We start from the raw sequence: 20,660 nt of genomic DNA, 5'->3' as shown, positions 1-20,660 counted from the left end.
AGTTAGTTCAGACATACTTCCTTAAATTTAGGCGCGCAAAATTCAAATAGTGATCAGGCAAGGATAGCTTCATTGTAATCCCTCCATGCACGAGAGAGATGTGTGACAGGAGGATGTCGTCACAGGCTGTCCTAGGGAAAGAACACGGCATGGTGGTATCTATTTATTATATGATCTAAGGTTTTAATGTGTAAGTGGCGCCATGCGGTGAACACGAATACTAGACGATTGAGCAAGCCGTAGTTGATAGAAAAGGTCGTGGTGTCGTGGTACATATATTCCCTGTATTTAATTAATGTTCGCTATTAAAGTCGCTCCAATTTGTTAAAAGGGAAAATATCAAAAGGTGTCATTCACTTCGGGAGTTACAGGAACCTGTAATTGTTTTTGTTACTGTGCTAAAAAGAAAGTTTAATATGTGTCTGAATTAATAATACTACCAAAATATCCGAAAAGTACTTGTTTTTATATGTTTGAGAGCATGGAATTCAAATCATCCTATTTACTAACTTTCATATTTTAAAATTCGACGGCCGCGCCTTCAACAAATTCGTTTGTTGTGTTTCTCCCATTCCCATTACCTTCTCCGATCATGTCCATTCTGCATTATCTGCCCATGCCTGCCCATGTGAAAGATTAAAGAAAAGAAAATTCGTCTGAGATATTCTATGTCATAGAAAATCATACTGTGTACTGGGACTGTGACTGGGATATCCTTTTCTATGATCCTGTTCTGTGGGGATGCCTATGTTGTACGCACGGTTATTCTGTGGAATAGGTACAAAAATGTTATTGTTTATTTGTTTGACACCTGCAAAGTTTTAACGAATTTTTTCAGGACAAATTCATTTCTGGTTTTATAAAGTCAGTACATGTGCAGACGTCCCTGAATTTAGTTTTTAATTGGTTTAGGTTAAGTTTAACTTATTACAAACATTCGCGGTTTTAAATGTTTTACTGTTGCGGACTGCATTTGAGAGGTTACAAATGTGACTGCGAATTGCTTTCACGTGCAGTGATTGTAATTGGACATTTTATAGCCCCAAAATGATGAAGGTGAAGAGCAGTCACACTTGTTCAGTGTATGGTTGTGGTGGAAGAACAAACCCTGTGTTCAATTTTCCCAATCCAAGGAAGAGTTTGGATAGGTTTTATAAATGGGTCCAAGCAGTTAACAATCCGAGATTTTCAAAACTGACATATGAACAGATCTACAGCCGTGGATATGTTTGTCACAAACACTTCCAAACGGAAGATTTTGTAGTCGAAACACAACAGCGAAGATTGGTTGGATCTGCAGTACCCAGTGTTTTACTTCCTAAAAGTAAGTGGTCGAGTCATAATTAAAAGCGTACAGATGGGTAACACTGAATCCTTAGCTATGCTTGTTTATGGTGGAATAAGATATTGCAAGTGTGTGGGGTCAATAGAATTGGCGCAAATATTTAAACTCTATGAACCATCTTTTGTTGCGTTGTTAATTCATTTCCAACTTTGCAATAACATAAATTCATTTAATTGCAGGTTCGAATAAACCATTGTTTTTGCTCTAGAACAAATCGCTTTTGCTCATGTAGTTATATCATGTGCTGTACATTATCAAAAACCATTCGCACTTAAACCTTACATGATAACAATTTACTAACAGACCTACTACATTTTTAGATGCTGAAATTTTTAAATTTTAATTTATATACGGGGGAGATTTTCGAAACTCGATAAGGCCTTGCAAGAATCTGGAAATTTAAAACGATAGCGGTTTGCAAATTATCAGAATTTCAAGAATCTCTCCGTAAGTTTATTTCCTAAAAAAAATTTGTATCAAATTGCAAAATTTTGTATATTTAAAATTTTAAGTTGCATTTAAACTTAAACCACTGTGCGCAAAACTATTTTAATTCATTTTATCTGTTCACGCCAGACAATTTTTGCATAGGCAACATATTATACACTCCAGAGACGACTTCGTCCAATTTTTTTTTTAATAAGCAATCATGTCCCGCTACAAAAATGTAATGCGAAAAAAAACCATAATAGGTATGCAGTCGTCACGTTTTCGACAGCGAGGGAAGTACTGTCTACACTCTTTAGACCATTTTTTTAAATAAGCAATCATAACAGTCACAGAAAAAAAATGACAAATATGTCAGTGCCAAATAATGATAAAATTGAAAAAATTAATATTCATTTTATTAATGGATCAGATTATAACAAAAACGAATTTATAATAAATGTTCAAAATGCCTACCTCCACTATCTTTACATGTGTTTTATGCAGACGACTGTAAAATATTTGGTAGATCTATCGACCACAAAATGATACAAAGAGATCTTGAAATTGTGAAAACCTGGAGTCAAGATTGGCTCATTCCGTTAAACGTTGACAAATTTGTCACATTACATCTAGGTTGATCTAGGTCATAATAATCCAAATCATTTTTATTTTATGGATAATCACTGTATTCAGTCAAAAACTACTCAGAAAGATTTAGGCATTATAGTAAGCAGTGATTTAAACTGGTCTGCTCAGGTTACATCCATTGTGAAACGAGCCAATACTTTAGGATATATTTTGTTTAAAGCTTTCAGTCGTCCAAACAAGCAAATATTTTCTGGAGTACGCAAACATAATATGGTCCCCTTGGCTTATTCGTGATAAGGACAACATAGAGAGAGTACAGAGGCGTCTGACGAAAAGGTTTTAAAAAATTCACATATAGTACAAGGATGAACAGGCTAAATGTAGAGACACTTGCATTCAGAAGAAGACGTAGTGACTTAATATGGGTATTCAAATTTATTAGTCAAAATACAAACATTAGTAAAGTACTTAATTTTAATAAAAATACACAATTACGGGGACACAGTCTAAAATTGACTAAAAACAAATTTAAAATTTCTTGCAGGGAGCATTTTTTTTCAAACAGAATTTTTAATGACTGGAACAGACTAACAGAGGAAATAGTAACAGCACCTACAGTTGAAGCTTTTAAAACAAAGTTGGACAAATTCATTGAGGAAAATCTATCTTAAGAAAGACTCAAATCTATGATCAAATTTAAAATTACGGGAGCATAATAGATATATATCTCTGCTCTAAAAAACCAATAGTAATAATCTTCACAAAGTCCTATCCTACGTTCAAAATTTCTACGAACTCTATCTAACATGTCGGGAGTTATAGATGTGCATGACGCTATTATCCTTTCAAGTAACTGGTTTTCATTTTCGATTTGGACACTATAAACGTCATTTTTTACCTTCCCCCAAAGAAAAAAATCGAATGGCGTTAGATCACGCCTTCGTGCAGGCCAAGCGTACTCTTCTTCTCTAGCAATAAGACTTGATCCAAACGCTCTGTGTAAATAGTTCCTAATATCCCGCGTCTCTCTGATAATGAGCGGGAGCGTCGTCATTTTGAAACTAAATTATTCTTCGTATGTCTAGCTCTACGTTTTCGAACAGTTCAGGTAAAATATTCTTTAAAAACTTTAGATATATAGATACTTTTAAATTTCCTTCAAAAAAATGTGGACGTGGTTACCAACAATTCCACACCAAGCATTAACTTTGAAAACTTCTGGGAAGTGCTTTTCCTGATACCACTGGGGATTTTGCTGGGCATAGTAATGTGAGTTGTGTCTGTTTACACATCCGTTATTGGTAAATGTGGCTTCATCCGTAAATAAAACGTTAAATAAAAAATCTTGATCGTCTCGTAATTGAGCCCTCACGAATTCGCAAAACACTAACAGCCGGATAAAATCACGTTCTGTTAAATGTTGGACCATTGTCACATGATATGGATGGAATCGGTTTGCCTTTAAGATGTTGAAAACCGAACCCAAACTAATCTCCATTTGTCTTGTAATCTGTCTTTGACTCACGTGGGGACTTTCTGCTACAATTTCGATTAGAGCAGCTTCATTATCCGGCGTCGATACAATTCGATTTCTAACTTTTTTTTTTGTTGCCCAAATTCTCGTAAATTTTTTTCAAGTTTTCTAAACGCTTGATTTGAGGGAGTTCTTCTATTGGGATATTACCTGGCCTAGAGACGAACAGCAGCATCATAATTTTTGTCATGCTTTCCCAATATTATAATATAGCATGTTAATAATTTGTAATACTTTGGTTCTGATCATTGCTAACTATACGTTCATTATTATTTCAAAATAAAAATTAATCAAAGCTGTTTAAAAAACGTAAAATGGGTTGCCTATGCAGAAATATTCAGGCGTGAACAGATAAAATGAGCACCTGTATAAGTGTATAAAGTTACGATGAGTTGTCAAGATTTTTAAGGTAGATGAAATTCTGCCAAACATAAACTGTAACCAAAAGCAAAACTGAAGTAGGTGGTTGTGGCCTAAAATTGAATTTAGAAGTTATTCAACATAAAGAAGTTACTTAATTTTTACTTCCCGAGCGTAAGCAAAGGAAGTATTGTAATCGAGTCCGTCGGCCGACTCTCTACTTTTACGTTTTCTCTATCTTTCATGACCCCTAGAAGACGAAGAAATAGGTCTCCCATTTCCGTCTGTCTGTCCGTCTGTCCGTCCGTCTGTCCGTCCGTCTGTCCGTCCGTCTGTCCGTCTGCCGTCCCGGATTTTTATTAGACAGATAATCTCCGAAAGTACTCGACCGATTGTTGTGAAATTTTGTACTTATATTAAGAATATCATGTAGATGGTAAAACGCTAACCAAAATTTGTCTAATCATCCCCACCACTAATGCGATGACGTCACTTCAAAATTGTACATAGTAAATGGGTTTTCAATTGTATAAAATAACATAGTCCTACACATGTAGTTTACAACTCTGAATCGACTTTTCACCCGAAACGTCCAGATTTTTGGAAAAAAAATCAAAATTATAAAACAACATTTTGAAATTTAATTTTTAATCTGCTAACCAGAATGCTTTGAAATCTTGCAGATGTTTTAAAGCTATAAAGAGCATCATAAATCTTTAGTCAAAAAATATTTGCTTATCCCCTCCAAAAACTTGATGACGTCAGCTCAAAAGTTTGTGGAATAAATCATATCTAAAATGTACAAAATATGATGAGTCTGTACTTGTGATTTATCACTCCATTCATATTTTTTGGATTTGCATATACAGGTGACTCAAAAAAATTAATGAATGCGTAAATTTATTTTACTGATTTACTCAGAAACTACAAAACCGAATGCTTTGAAATCTTGCAAATGTTTTAAGGTTATAAAGAGCATAATAAATGTTTAGTCAAAATATATTTGCTTAACCCCTCAAAAAAATTGATGACGTCAGCTCGAAAGTTTGCCGAATAAATCCTATCTAAACTGTAAAAATATGATGAGTCTGTACTTGTAATTTATCACTCCATTTATATTTTTTGGATTTGCATATACAGGGTGACTCAAAAAAATTAATGAATGCGTAAATATATTTTATTGATTTAATCAGGAACTACAAAACCGAATGCTCTGAAATCTTGCAGATGTTTTAAGGTCATAAAGAGCATAATAAATGTTTAGTCAAAATATATTTGCTTATCCCCTCCAAAAACTTGATGACGTCAGCTCGAAAGTTTGCCGAATAAATCATATCTAAAATGTACAAAATATGATCAGTCTGTACTTGTCATTTATCACTCCATTCATATTTTTTGGATTTGCATATACATATACTCAAAAAAACTAATGAATGCGTAAATATATTTTATTGATTTAATCAGGAACTACAAAACGGAATGCTCTGACATCTTGCAGATGTTTTAAGGTTATAAAGAGCATAATAAATGTTTAGTCAAAATATATTTGCTTATCCCCTCCAAAAACTTGATGACGTCAGCTCGAAAATTTGCCGAATAAATCATATCTAAAATGTACAAAATATGATCAGTCTGTACTTGTGATCTATCACTCCATTCATATTTTTTGGATTTGCATATACAGGGTGATTCAAGAAAATAAATGAAAGCGTAAATTTATTTTACTGATTTACTCAGGAACTACAAAACCGAATGCTTCGAAATCTTGAAGATATTTTAAAATTATCATAAGCATGGTAAATTTTTGATCAAAATGTATTTGGTCGTCCCCCCTAAAAAATTTATGACGTCACCACAAAATTTTGCTAAATAAATCCTATCTAAAATGTACAAAATATGGTGAGTCTCTTCTTGTGATTTATCATTCCATTCAAATTTTTTTGATTTGCATATACAGGGTGACTCAAAAAAATTAATGAAGGCGTGAATTTATTTTATCGATTTAATCAGGAATTACAAAACCGAATGCTTTGAAATCTTGGGAATATTTTAAAGTTATTTTAAGCATGGTAAACTTTTGTTCAAAATGTATTTGTTCATCCCTCCTAAAAAAATTGATGACGTCACCCTTAAATTTTGCTGAATAAATCCTATCTAAAATGCAAAAAATATGATGAGTTTGTACTTGTGATTTATCATTCCATTCATATTTTTTAGATTTTCTTAAGAGGTGGTTCAAAAAAATTAGTGAAGTCAATTTATTTTATTGATTAAATTAAAGGCAACACTTATTATTAGTATTACACCCCAACCAACCCAATTTGGTAGACACAAAATTTGTTAAAGGAAAAACTCGGTTGAAACATAAGGGTAGTACGCTTATTTACATCGACTTTAACATTACAGACCTGCATTTGTTTTATGCGCTCACTTGGTTCCGCGAATGTGAAATAGACATGTATATAATCAACCAATTGTGAATTTCACCGTCAAGAATTAAAATAAAACCCAATGTTTTATATAATAAGCGGAAGTCGAAGCAATAAAACCGATGGTCGTTTTGTTTACAGTTTCTCTGTTTGACTCTCACGTATGCTGTTACGCTTGTCATCTTAAATTAAGAATGTTTATACATAAACGATTTTCAGTTGCCTTTCATATTACTAGACAGCGGATTTTTGTCGGGCTACGTCACGATTATAGGTGGTGACGCCCTGGATCGCCGGGACTCAGTAGCGGGTGATAGATAATCACTGAATTTAATCAGTACTAATTCCATAAATATAATTAACGATTTATTAATCAAACGGCTATGTAAATGAGAACGGGAATTAACAGCAGAGTGCAACGAAACAGCGTTATTCTAATCTCAAATAAACGAAGTGCAGTCCGCAACCGCAATGAATTCGCATCCCGTACGAGCCGTACCGAGTTTGGCCTTGCCTAGCCCGACAGAAATCCGCTCTCTAGATATTACACACCGGCGCCGTATACGTGAGTAAATTGTTTCGTTATTTTATTGATTATAAGAAATCAATATTCAAAACGACCCAATTCATTTTCCCGAAAATTTGGGAATACAATAATTTTATTCTTAGTATTACACTACATCTATCCCAACTGATATACGTGTCCTTGCAAAAATGTTGATGATGTCATCACAATTTTTTTTTTAAATTCCCACTACAAAAATGTAATGAGAAAAAAAAACACAATAGGCATGCAGTCGTCAAGTTTCCGACAGCGAGGGAGGTACTGTCTAAACTCTTTAGACCAATTTTTTGAAAATACACCAATATATATTTTTCATGTACCCAAAGTGGTATGTACAAGTCATTGTAATTTTCTTGAGAATATTGTTAATCAGTTGTTTTCTTTATTGTCTTCTAATAATCTACCTGCATCATTAGTGATAAAGACATAACCATCACCTTCTTCTGTAAATGCAGTGAACCACATATAACGTTTAATATATTAAATATAAAATAAATAGAAGGTATTGTTTAATCGTCCATGTCACAGATTTGTGATTACGAGTTTTCACGATCCAAACAATACCCTTATTATGGAAGTATTGCATGTTCAGAGAGACACATTGGGAATTGATTTTGACTATAAATGAAATCATATTTTATGATATTATGCTTAATTCTTTGGTTGTCTTCATTGTGGAAATGAAATAAATTCCGCGATTAAAAACTTTTAATTTTTACAAAAAAAAAAAAAACTGAAAGAGGATGGTTCTTTGCTCTTTGTTATTCATCACTTCAGCCATTTAAGATCATCAGCTCATATCATAACACAGTTGGTGTAAGAGTGAGCTCGGTTCGTGCGTCGGTCGTCATAGCGAAGCTTAACCAATTTCAGACTCAGTTGATTGTTTTTGTGTCGAGAATTTATAAGTATTAACACTTGTTAACAATACTGTTTATCATCATTGATTTCATAATAGACATAAATTTGTTTTTAAAAAAATGATTTTTCTGATAAAAGTAAACTAGGAAAGGTGAACCCAGTAGTTAATTGCCTTTGCTTATTTAATTGTCTGGTTTGAGTGAGTGAAACATCAGACGATGAAAATAAGCAATGTAAAGTAAGGAATTAATAAACAAGAAAAATCTTATTGAACTTGCAGATGATGCCGCATTCACGGGGTCCGCAAAATCAGGTGAGGGTTTTCTTTTGTTTAATATAATGTAAACAATTTATTTGAGTGCTTTAAAATCAGTTTGCCTACTAATACATACATATATGTATTTCGGTCGATTAGAGACTTTAGGATCAATAATAGTCGTAGTTTCCAGAACCTTGTTAAAAATACTTCGTTTTTCAATGAAAAGACGATCAACATCGTCGTATATTCCGAAATGAAAACGACCTGTGTCAGTTTCCATTTTGACGGCTTAACCTTTAGCTTAGGAAACTGTCCGTATGGAGTTTAATCTAAATTGTTAATAAAATGATAATAATTGAAATGATAAAAAAATACATAAAATCTGTCGCTCAATTCCTAAATAAGCAAGATTGGATTATTAGACGCCTTTGTAACATGCTATACCGTACGGTTAAAGTAAAATTTAGCTAACCGTGTAAGTTAAGGAAGTATTGTAAAAGGGTTCATCCAGCGAATGGCTACTTTCCGTGTTTTTTCATGGCCTGTAATTAAAGAATTACCCTTGCTGAATAATTTCAGATTACTTCAAAGTATTATAAGTGTATAATTTCTTTATTACCCATTAACTTGTATTAACATTATTGATTTATTATTTGCAGGTATTTCCATTACTGAGATAAGTGAAGGTAAGATATTTGTTCAATGTATAGTTAATATATTGTAAATACATTTCTAGACAAATCTGATCTCCAAATGGCAGAGGAAGCAGAAATTTTGAATAATTTGCATCTGTTTGATGCTAGATTTCTCGACCTTCCTGAAACGAAGACACCGATAATATCGTATCCATTTGATATTTCAACAGCCGTAGAACATTGTGACACCATTATAAGTCAACCAATGAGGATGCCGGTTTATATTAATAAAAAACAGAATAGTGACGAACCAATTCGCGATGATAGTCATGTGGTGGAAAGTCCGAGTGAGATACAAATACAAAATTTACCCATATATCAATCAAATCAAGAAGAAATAGTAGGGGATGACTTTGAACCATTTGCATCAAATGTTCAAGGAATTGAAAAACCTAACGTTCAAAAAAATAAAAGAAACTGTAAGAATGTACGAACCATAAATGGAGAAAAAGAATCCTCAACAACGCCTTTAATATTTACGAAACCGTATTTTAGATCTGTTAAAAGTTACTTGAAAGGTATAGCAGCATTTTGCGTTTCTTGAGTTTTTGTGCTAATTTGTGCTTTTTAGATTGTAATCGGATGACAGAAGTATGCCGCATTTGTTTTTGTTCTTTAGATGATAAGGAAGTTATCAAGTTATACGAAGACACATCAGACCAAGATTCCATGCAAATAAAAAGTATGCTGAAATTTGTATTACCTGACTTAGACTTAGAAATGTACCCCAATACTGTGATTTGTACCAAATGTGTTGAGTTAGTGCTACATAGTTACCAGTTAAAAGAAAAGTGGCTGCTAACTGAAGAAAAGTTACAAAAAATTATCGAAAAAAAGAAAGGTGTAATTAGTAGCGTTGCAGACTTGGTTATCATTGGGAAATTATTGACAGACAAGAAAGTGCAGAATTTTGAAGACATTCCTCGTAGTGAACAAGAAGGGACACAAAAAAATTTGACTGAGTCAATTGTGGAAAATCTTTTGCAGCCGAGCGAGAAGGGTACCCCAGTATCGGTTTTCTATGGACAACTTAACTTAAATGAGGAACACAGAAATAATATGCCAGTGCATCAAAAAAACAAAAAAAGAAGTTCTGAGAAGCAAACGTATGGTACAGGGCCTTTTATGTGTGAGCAGTGTGGTCATATGGTTACGAATGTTAAATCTTTGAAAAGACATTTGATTAAGCACAATATTCCCAAAGAGAAAAGGATAAGACGAAAAGAGGATAAGAGTAAACAACGTGAATTTATGTGTGAAGTTTGCGGACAGTTGTTTTTTAATCCGAGTCATTTGAGAAGACATGCCTCGAAACATGCAGAATATGCATGTTCTTTTTGTAACAAAGTCTTCAACCACCAATTCCGCTTGCGGGAGCACATTAAATGTACACATATACGAAATTGTTACCAGTGTCACCTTTGTGGAAAACAGGTGTCTTACGCACGTTCTTTACAAATGCACATGATGGTTCATTATCCCAAACCAAAACATCGGGCGTGCCACATTTGTGGCAAGAAATTCCGCTACCCTTGTAATTTAAATAACCATTTGCGCACTCATACTCGAGAAAAATTGCTACATTGTGAATATTGCGGTAGATCTCTTAAACACGAGTTTTCGTTACGAAAACATATTCAAATTTATCATATGAATCAAGGCAAAAATGTTTGTGAAGTTTGTAATAAGCCATATTGGAAAAAATGTGATTTAGAAAAGCATAAAATTCGTTGTCACGGTGGGAGCATTTGTAACAGAAGGGAATCCAACAAACAAGGTAATGGAGAAGTAATATCTGCTGAAGAAATCTACGCAGATCACGATTATTACTCAGTAGTGTATGAAGATTAAATTTGTTAAAAGCTTGTACGTTTTACATTTTTTATATAAAAAATCAAAATATACATAAAATAGTTTAAAATAATAAAATTTGTTTTGTGTTTAGCCTGCTATCGCTTCCCTTTTCTTACTTTTGTTTATAATACTACATACAGCGACCGCAGATTAATATCTTCGTTTCCGATAAGTTGACGCAACCCTAGTTCTTATGCATTGTCTCAATATACACATATTACCTTTGTGATTTTACGGTCTCCTCTTCACCTAAAACGGCCAATTTTCTAAAGTCACCCTTTGTGGCAAAAAGAATTGAATGACAATTTGATTTAATAACATTATTTTTGTACATATTATTGTCACATCAGACCTTTGGCCATGCTGTCATGAAGAAGATTTGACACTCCTCTCCTGAAAATTGGCTGGTCAAGTGGTCACGAGTTTCGGTGGGAATCGGGGGTGATAATGTTGAGCTTGGCATACACTGAGGACCTAGAGTTTTTGCGAACGCAGCTTTATGGAGTCTTTTAATATATGCACATTTGGTATTAATAACCAGCTTATCAGAGAAGTAACTTTAAGGATATTTTAGGATACTTTTTAATAAGGAAATTGTTTTACTAAATCTTTATACACTTACGATTACAAATTGATAAAATTGTGGATACAATTCCAGTGCAACTTGTTCTGTATTTACAAAATATAAACATACTTTATATACAAAATAATATTGTCCAAAATTATTACCTATCTTATTAGAAAATACGGTATTCTTAGATTTAAGTCAATAAGAATTACCTCATCGTCTGTTGTCCACTTTTTAACATGTTCATAATTTTACTAAAAACCCTCGTTGGTGGTGGTGGTAATTCCACTAAATTACATTTGATTTTGAACTCATTGTATTTATGTTTAACTTTTTCTACTAATTTAGTTCTATATTTAAAAGCTGTAGTGTCAACAGTTGAGGCTGTCTTTATGCAGTCATCTCCACCGAATTCACAGATTCGATAGTGATGCAATATTGCTGCGTCTTGGGGCACATTCATGGTTCCGTGCCCCGGAATAAATTCCCAAACGAAGTGATTTCCAGCTTCTACTACTAACTCTGGCCGACAAATATATTTCGAACGTTGTTTGTGTGGATGTAGTTTACTACGTCTTCGAGTTTTCTTGAGTGTGACCAAACCTGCGGCTACGGGATCGTTTGAGTCGTATACAGAATCGTCGTCACCCCACTGGAGATAGAAGAAGGCATTTTGAAAAGAATAAGCACCAGTAGTTCGACTGTTCAGTTTGTTATTGAGATACCTGGAAAGAATGATGTACATTAATTACATTATTATCATCTTGTATTCGAAAATACAAGTCTTACAAGAATACAATAAAATTTATTTGTTACCGATCCACAGTGGGGCAGTTGAACGTACAAATTCGAACAAGTGTTACCTAATTTATGTTTGTTAATTAGGGAAATTAATGAAAGCTAGACCATAGAGTGGGTAGAGTTTAAAAATTCCGGATACCTAATTTTTCTTTGAGCATAATTAAATATAAAAAATGTTTATGAAAAATGTTGAGAGTTCTAGCACAAATGGTCTTGGAGTTCGTAACTTTACAATGTTTCATTTTGATTTCAAGTATAAGGCAATAAAAAAATATGAAAGCAGCCAGTTGCCTAAAGGACTCGATTTGCAATTCTTCCTTAACTTTCACCCAGGAAGTAAAAACAGAGTAAGATGCAATAATAAACACAGGTTGTTCAATCTGAAAAAACCCGAAAAATCGATATTTGAAAATTAGATTTTAGAATTTTTTATGAACATTCTGAATATTAAGAGTAAAAATAGCAGTTCCCATTTAAAGTTTCGAAGTTAACCCCTACCCCTGCCCCACCTACAACGAGAGGGGGCGGGGGGCTAATTTGAGCACTAATGTATTTCTCCCGTGGCTTGATTAAATTTTGATTCTGGACATTTTTATGCAGAGTGCTTATTTTCCGAGATATTTGAAAGTTCAGGTAAAAAAATCACCCTGTATAGAATGTTTTGAAGAAAAGTTATATTATATATAATACTGTTACGAAATAAACTCATACGCCGCCCCGGTACGACGCGGCGGGTATTCTAGTATGTCCGGCGATGATGGGTGACTCATCATCGGTGACGGCGACCGAGCGGCGCTCGCGAACCATTCAGAGGAATGTATGGATTTAAATAGAGGCCACGAGTCAGTCAGTCTCAGTTAACAAGTGGAGTCTAGTAATGACGGAAGTTGAGTCTAGTCAAATCCATTCCAGTCATTATTGTGTACATAATAAGTTAGTTGTGTAGTTTTGTATTACTGAGAAATAAATTGTTAAGTTTTAGCCACGCCGATTTTAAATTACCGATCAACGTAACAGTATATACAGGTACAGGTTGACTTTGAAATAGAGGCGGAAAAAAAAATCATTAAAATTTATTGTAAATGAAGAAATTTGGTAGGTTTCGTTTTTTAAATTGCTGCTTCAATTTCAATAAAAAAATGAAACAAATTGAGTTTAATTTTCATTATACGCCAATGATTATATTTTTGTTAACTTCGATAGTGATTTAATGATTTATAACGGGTGGTCAATTGAAAAATCACTCAGAGTAGGCGTTGGAATATCATTTGACACAAACGGTATGTTCGTTCTTATACCATATAGAGCACACCACAGGTTATGTTTCTGCCAAATGGTACATAATGATGCTGAGTGTATACCTGCTTGTAATCATTGCAAGGAAATTTTTTGAATTACTTATACAGGAGAGTAATAAAAATTAGTGAATTAGTCAATTCTTTTATTCATTAAATCAGGAAAGGCTCTACATTTTCACAAAATTTAGGAATACAATACTGTTATCATTAGTATTATACTGCACCAATCCAAATTGATACATATATGTCATTACAAAATTTTGTTAAGGAAAAACTCATTTGAAGCTTTTGCCACAGCATGCTTCTTGACATTTACTTTAAAATTACACATATATCTTTTTTTTTAGCTTATGGGCGTTCTCATAAAAAAAATCAAATGCTGGATTTGTTTTATTGTACTTCGGGGGCGAGGGAAGTTCTGTCGAAATAACGTTCGACCAAATTTTTGATATAGTTGCCTCCTAGAAATAGTTGGTCTTTTATGTTATTTAGACAGAACATCCCCCCCCCCCCCATATGTATGGACAGTTAAAATACAGGTAAAGAAGCATGCTATGCGTATGTTTCAAGTGAATTTTCCCATAACAAAATTTTGTGATGACGTCATCAACATTTTAGGAAACGTTTTAATTCTTGTTGAAATGTTTTTATGTTTTTAAAATTTATCAACGCTTTATTGGCTCCTTAACCAAAAATTATCGGCAATCTAAGATAGTCTCGGGATATTACTATAGAATAGAAAATATATTTAAGTAAAAGTATATAATACAATAATGGCAAAATTTTGTCCGAAAATATAGCCAAAAACTGAAAACTTTCGTAATATAACGTCCTTGGGTTAAACTTATTTCATTACGTTTTTTTTTTGTTTGAAAGCCTATTTCAATAAAAAACTTTATAGATAGTGAGACATATTCGTTGTTCTCTGCAATTTTTCGCTGTTATTGTGGGTTTTTATACAGTTATTTTGATAAATTTTGGTGTGTCACAGGACTTTTATGTGTGCGGTACTTCTAGCAAGTTTTACGCTGCTGCGTTGAGTATTTGCCCGGATTTTGCCTTTTTAATTAAGTGTGGGTTTCAACCTTATCACTGAGTAAGTTTTTGCTCTTTCTTTTTCCTTATCAGCGAAGTCATTCACCTAGTGTTCATCTTCCCTGATCCCTTCCGTGGCCTAACTTGTTTGTTTTATGTTAGACACCATAAAAGGCCCTACTGGTGTGAAGTACTGTGTCCCAGTCTTTGTTTCCATTTTTTTTATCATTTGATTATCTGATCCACTCATGGCAATATTTTGTTTGGTATGTAATGGTGCGGTAACACCTTCTACACCATCTATTAAGTGTTCATCTTGTAAAAAATACTGTCACACCAAATGCTCTAGATTGGATTCTGGCAGTTTGGACAGCAACGTATCTTGGATGTGTCCTGCTTGCTCTCCTTCGTCACTGGTGCCTACAACTCCTATTTCACTTTCTGCGATCGAACAATTAATCGCAAAACAATTCGTTAAATTAAGAACTGAACTTTTGACTGAGATTTCGCAGTTAATTGACGACCAATTTCAACAATTCAACAATAGGATTGCGACTGTTGAGAGTGATGTCAAGAAATTGCAGGAAGAAGTTCATTCGCTCCAGACTGGCAGCTCCAGTGAGGCCTCCTCTTATAAAGTCAGTGAGGTGGTGTCGGAAATTTATGATCGTAATGTTCGTAGCAAAAATGTAATTTTATATAACATCCCCGAATCTTCAGCACAATCTGCCGAAGTTAGAGTGAACGATGATGTGAGTCAAATTATCTCGATTTTTGAACCGTTAGGAAACCTACCACAACCCAAAAAATTATATCGCATGGGCCCTCCTAAGCCCAATTCTATACGTCCATTGAAACTGATTTTTGACAATAATGATGAGGTAATGTGTGTTTTAAGGAGTAATAAAAATAATACTAATAAACGTTTTAATTGTCATCCGGACTTAACTAAATTACAACGTGACAATAATGCGGAGATAATTAATGACTTTAATATGAGAAAATCACGAGGCGAAACTGACATCAAGTTGATATACAGGAATAACATGGCTTCAATTGTTGGAATTAGGAACAGTGGAAATAAAAGCAATCGCCCAAAAAACTAAATAGGTCTGTTAATAAACTTAATTTTTTTTATCAGAATGCTGGGGGTATTAGGACTAGGCTTAAGGAGTTCTCAAAGAATGTAAACGCTAGTGTTTATGATGTCATTATTGTTACAGAAACATGGTTATGCAACAAAATATTAGATTCTGAATTATTGTTATGCAATTATAAAATTTATCGTGCTGATCGGAAATTTGAGTCCGTTTTGAAAACTAGAGGTGGTGGGGTCTTGATTGCCATTAATAAACAATATAATTCATCTTGCGTTCTTTATAGTGATAATGTGGAAAGTATTTATGTTCGTATTGTTATCAACAATTTGAGGCTGATTATTGGTGGTGTATATATTCCACCTATGTCTTCGCTTGAAACTTTTACCGATCATTGTACTGATTTGGAATCCATATTTGAACAATTTCCTGATTTTCACTACATCATTGCCGGTGATTTTAATTTACCTCATTTGGTCTGGGATGGTAATAAAGTTATTAATGATTTAGCTGGTTCTTCCAGAGAACTTTATAATATGTTAAACGTTACTTATGCTTTTTTGAATTTAAATCAGGTTAATCAAATCCCAAATAATAGGAATGTTTTCCTTGACCTTCTATTTACGAATTTAAAGCAGTTGGACATATTTAAAGCGGAAGATCCCATTTTTGATGACAGTCACCATCATATCCCATATTCTTGGTCCGTTGACATCAACTCCCCGACAATTTTGATATCACAAGTTGAAGTTTTTGATTTTGCCAATGGCAATTATGTTCTTTTGAACGACTATCTTGCTTCTATTAACTGGGATGTTTGCTTTCAAGGCAAAAATTTAAATGACAAAGTTTTAACATTCTACGGTATACTTTTTGCGGGCATCACTCATTTCATTCCCACGAAAATATTAAGAACTGGCTGTTCGTCTTACCCAAGTTGGTTCAATAAGGAGTTAATCGAATTATACAAAACGAAAAAGTCAGCCCATTCGGCATTTCAAGCTTCTGGCAATCTTAAGGACTATTTATACTTTAAATCTGTTAGGTCTCGTTGTAAAGAGCTTAATGACAGTCTTTATGCTTCCTATATTCGCAAGGTGGATGGTTGTATATTGAATGATCCGACATATTTTTGGAAGTTTATTAAAAGCAAAAAGGATTGTAATGGTATTCCGAATGAAATGTTTTTTGATGAAATATCCCCTTCAGGTGGTCAAGACGTTTCCAATTTGTTTGCAGATTTTTTTTCATCAGTTTATGATAAGGGTAGTAACTACGATTTGGCTGATAATTTTAATTTTTGTCCTAAGATGGAAGTAAATGATGGTGGTTTGAGGGTAACTAATAGGGATGTCTTTGATTATATCTCAATTATGAAATCTTCATTAAGTCCTGGTCCTGATGGCATTCCTAGCTTTTTGTTAAAAAAGTGTATTTGTACGATTACGCCACCATTGTGTTCTTTGTTTGAATCATCCTTGCTTGAATGTAAATTTCCTGAGATATGGAAAAATAGTTATGTAACACCCATCTATAAATCAGGAAAACGTGATCTAATTATTAACTACAGGGGGGTCTGCAATCAGTCCGCGATTCCTAAAATGCTGGATTTTTTAATTTGTAAGCAAATACAGTGGATGTCAGTTAATGTGTTGTCCGATAAACAGCATGGTTTTTCCAAAAACAGGTCTACTTTGTCGAATTTATTAGAGTATTATTGTTTTTTGAATGATGCCTTTGCGGAAAGGCTGCAGGTGGATTCTGTTTATACAGACTTTTCCAAGGCATTCGATAGGGTTAACCATAGACTTCTCCTCTTTAAATTGGGTAAATTGGGTTTTAGGAGTGATACTGTGGAATGGTTTAAATCATTTTTATCTGGACGAGTACAGCAAGTTAGAATTGGTCAACATCTATCAGAACCCTTTTTAGTTTCTTCAGGTGTGCCTCAAGGTTCACATTGTGGCCCAATATTGTTTCTACTATTTATTAATGATATAATATCTTGCTTCAAATACTCCAGGGTTTTGATGTTTGCTGAGGATCTTAAATTGTTTAAGACAATTAGAAATAATGATGATGCTTCAGATCTTCAAATGGATTTGAAACGTTTATACGAATGGACCATTATTAATATGCTACCCCTCAATATAAAGAAATGTAACATTATATCTTTCGGTAATATTAAAACGATCATTACAGCAGATTACTATCTTGGTGATTCTTTAGTCTCTAGAGTTGAAGAGGTGAAAGATCTAGGGATCATTTTTGATTCTACACTTACTTTTAAGCCTCATTATCAATTAATTTTTAAGAAAGCGATGAATATGTTAGGTTATATATGGCGTCATTGTAAAGAGTTATCCCCTTGGTCTTTGAAAACTTTATATGTATCCCTTGTTCGCCCACATCTTGAGTACTGTTGTCCCGTATGGCGGCCTTATTACAATGTTGATTGTTGTTTGTTGGAAAGAGTTCAGAAGAAGTTCTTTAGGTTAATTGAATATAAATTTAATCGAAGTCATCGCCAAGGTGACTACACTTGGATTATGTGTACTCTCAACATGAATTCTCTTGAGGACCGACGCAATATAGCCGACGTAAATTTTTTGCATGGGATTATCAATGGTTATATTGACAATTCTGATTTATTGAGTCAATTAATGTTTTGGGTGGCACCGACCAATTCTAGAAACACACGTAGTGTAGTTCTGTTTCGTGTCCCATTGTACAACTCTTCCAGAGCTGGAAATCATCCTTTGTTGCGTATTATGAAAGAGGCTAATCGGCTGGTAAATCATGATCAATTTCTATTGTTTAACACAACCAAAGGGAAATTTAGGAATAAAGTAAGAAATTTGTTAACCTCTTAGCTTGCGTCTAAACTTGTTAAGAATATATATTCTGTTCTGTATGTTAGAATATGTTTTGTCAAATTTTGTTAAATTTAGCTATATTTACTCAGGTTATTTTATCTGTTTTTGTTTTTTTTTTTTTTTTGGAAAGTTAACTTTTATTTATTTTTGCGTTTATATTTAATTTTTATGTCCTTCTGGATCTTTTTGTTTCACTATTAATTGTATATATCTTAAGGGGTATCCCGTTGAATAAATAAATAAATAAATAAATAAAAATAAATAAATAAATAAATTAATAGGAATGAATGTTCTGGGCTGTGTTTTATGTTGGCCACTTCAATCATTTCAAGATTAACAGATCATAACACACTTCGTGTGTGAAATCAGCTCGGTTCGAGCGAAGATGGGAACAGCGCATCGACCGTCGCAGCCAATCTTAACCAATTTCAGATTTTTTAAGGGTTCATTGTTTTTGAGTCGACGGTTTTTAAGTATGAACACTTCTTGAGTTCTTGATAAAGCCTTGAAAATATGACATTGTCATGTAAAAAAATAGTACCTACCTGTTTGCCCACTCATCAGAAATTGTCTTTGTGGCATTGTTTTTTTTTTAATTAAGAACTGATGAGGTTTTTCGGTCAGACACGGTAAATTAAATGATAATTGCTCATTAGGTACGATTAATCGTATTAGTGGGAATACCTATTTCGGTCAACTTTTAATTATTTATATACCTACGTAAACACACTCTCGGGTGAGTAATTAGGTTTAATTTTTGGCTTCAAATGGAGTTCTGTTCTGTAGGCCAATGGATCTTGTTTTTTTTTAGAACCCATAGAAGAGAAATTGAATTTTTTTCTGGCATCGTTATTTGAATTGATTGCATTTGTTCTGTAGATTATGTAGCATTCAATACTCTCAATCAATTTGGAAATTATGCAAGTGTTTCTGAACATTCGAACTGTATTTTGAATATAACAAGTTTGTACAACATAACGTAGAGCAATAAATATCGGTCGGTTTTAATCTAAATATAAATGAATCTTTCAGTCTAGCTTGTCACAAAATTGGGTTCTCGTAATTATTTTCGCTTTGGAAAAACTTTTGTCGTCAAAGTTGGACGTATTTATGAGAAAAGTTTGTAACCGGGAGGTTTTCTTTGTCGATTTGATATGCTTCGCGTTTTCGTGTCTTGTCGTTTTAAATTCATTTTAAATTTCCCCTAGTTTCTTTTAGAGTGGTATTGATTCTAATTTCCAACACGTGTTCATATTCAGTAAGTCCTAAATTAAGAGGTGAGGCATATTAAGAGAGCCTTTACATCAATCCCGTCAAATTCAAAATTGCTGTTCAAAATAACTGTCGAGGAAGATCTAACAAAATAAAATTCGGTTTATTAACAAAAGGCTCTGAAAGTAGCAAGTATCTCTCTGTAGATTTAGGTTTGAAACAAGAATATATAATGTAAAAAGCAAAAGCCTTGCTTATGGAAATATAATAAGAATTTCGTTTATTTAGTAAACGCTGTGCTCCAGTGCACATACCTACCTCTTAATCCATGTTTGATATTCTAAAAATTAGACATTGATACTGATGGCACACTACAGTGCGATGCTACAAATATAAGAATTTATCAAATTCTGATGGCTTTAGCAAAAAAAAAAAAATGGCGACATGACAGTTCTAATTTGTATTGAATAACGGTAGTAAGTGGTAAAATGGTAAGAACAATGCTTGAAATTACGAACCGTTTCTAATATAATCGATATATCGGGTCGTATCGTACAATAATGATAATTTTTTGAGATATCTTGTACAATGATCAGTTTTAAGAAACATCCTATCTATACAAAAACATTTAACATTTTTTGAGATGATTTCAACTTCCTAATGGGAATAAAACCAGTAATAATGTTGACACAAAGAATGTGACATTAACGTTCTAGTGTCTCAGAATTAAAAAAAAATAGAGAAAGCGATTTGTACATGATCACGTATTGATAATAATCCTTTTAATTTTTTTTTTCTTGAAACGTTATCACAAGATATTAACAGGCTTCAACTTGTATGGTAACCATTATTCA

The 20,660-nt window shown here is 33.4% G+C and overlaps 2 protein-coding genes across 8 annotated transcripts in view; one reads left to right on the top strand and one right to left on the bottom strand.

Annotated features, from left to right (window-relative positions):
• The first annotated feature begins 821 nt into the window (after positions 1-821).
• LOC135123737 (zinc finger protein 711-like) lies at positions 822-11,009 on the top strand. The gene is made up of 6 exons (XM_064048603.1): positions 822-864; positions 1,041-1,324; positions 8,392-8,424; positions 9,030-9,056; positions 9,107-9,583; positions 9,637-11,009. Exons 2-6 carry the CDS (start codon positions 1,048-1,050, stop codon positions 10,914-10,916), a joined length of 2,094 nt encoding a protein of 697 aa, XP_063904673.1. The 5' UTR covers positions 822-864; positions 1,041-1,047; the 3' UTR covers positions 10,917-11,009.
• Positions 11,010-11,571: 562 nt separating this feature from the next.
• Positions 11,572-20,660, bottom strand: part of LOC135123736 (uncharacterized) — a 107,977-nt gene continuing 98,888 nt past the window's right edge. For all 7 annotated transcript variants that reach the window (XM_064048595.1, XM_064048596.1, XM_064048599.1 and 4 more), the window contains one exon: positions 11,572-12,212. In XM_064048595.1, the coding sequence (XP_063904665.1) occupies positions 11,696-12,212 (517 nt within the window). In that variant the 3' untranslated portion in view covers positions 11,572-11,695. The remainder of the gene's footprint in view (positions 12,213-20,660) is intronic.

This window comes from Zophobas morio, unplaced genomic scaffold, assembly GCF_036711695.1.
Source record: "Zophobas morio isolate AGI-343-1 ecotype UQ-CSIRO unplaced genomic scaffold, CSIRO_AGI_Zmor_V1 ptg000006l, whole genome shotgun sequence".
Classification (NCBI taxonomy): domain Eukaryota; kingdom Metazoa; phylum Arthropoda; class Insecta; order Coleoptera; family Tenebrionidae; genus Zophobas; species Zophobas morio.
Note: the sequence above shows the minus strand (reverse complement) of the source record. Positions and strands in the feature narration are given on the sequence as shown.

Excerpts from the sequence above, each read along its gene's own strand:
- LOC135123737 (XM_064048603.1), top strand. The coding sequence starts at position 1,048 with ATGATGAAGGTGAAGAGCAGTCACACTTGTTCAGTGTATGGTTGTGGT. Across the intron at positions 9,057-9,106 it reads CATTACTGAGATAAGTGAAG|ACAAATCTGATCTCCAAATG; the intron begins GTAAGATATTTG and ends ATACATTTCTAG. Across the intron at positions 9,584-9,636 it reads TGTTAAAAGTTACTTGAAAG|ATTGTAATCGGATGACAGAA; the intron begins GTATAGCAGCAT and ends TGTGCTTTTTAG.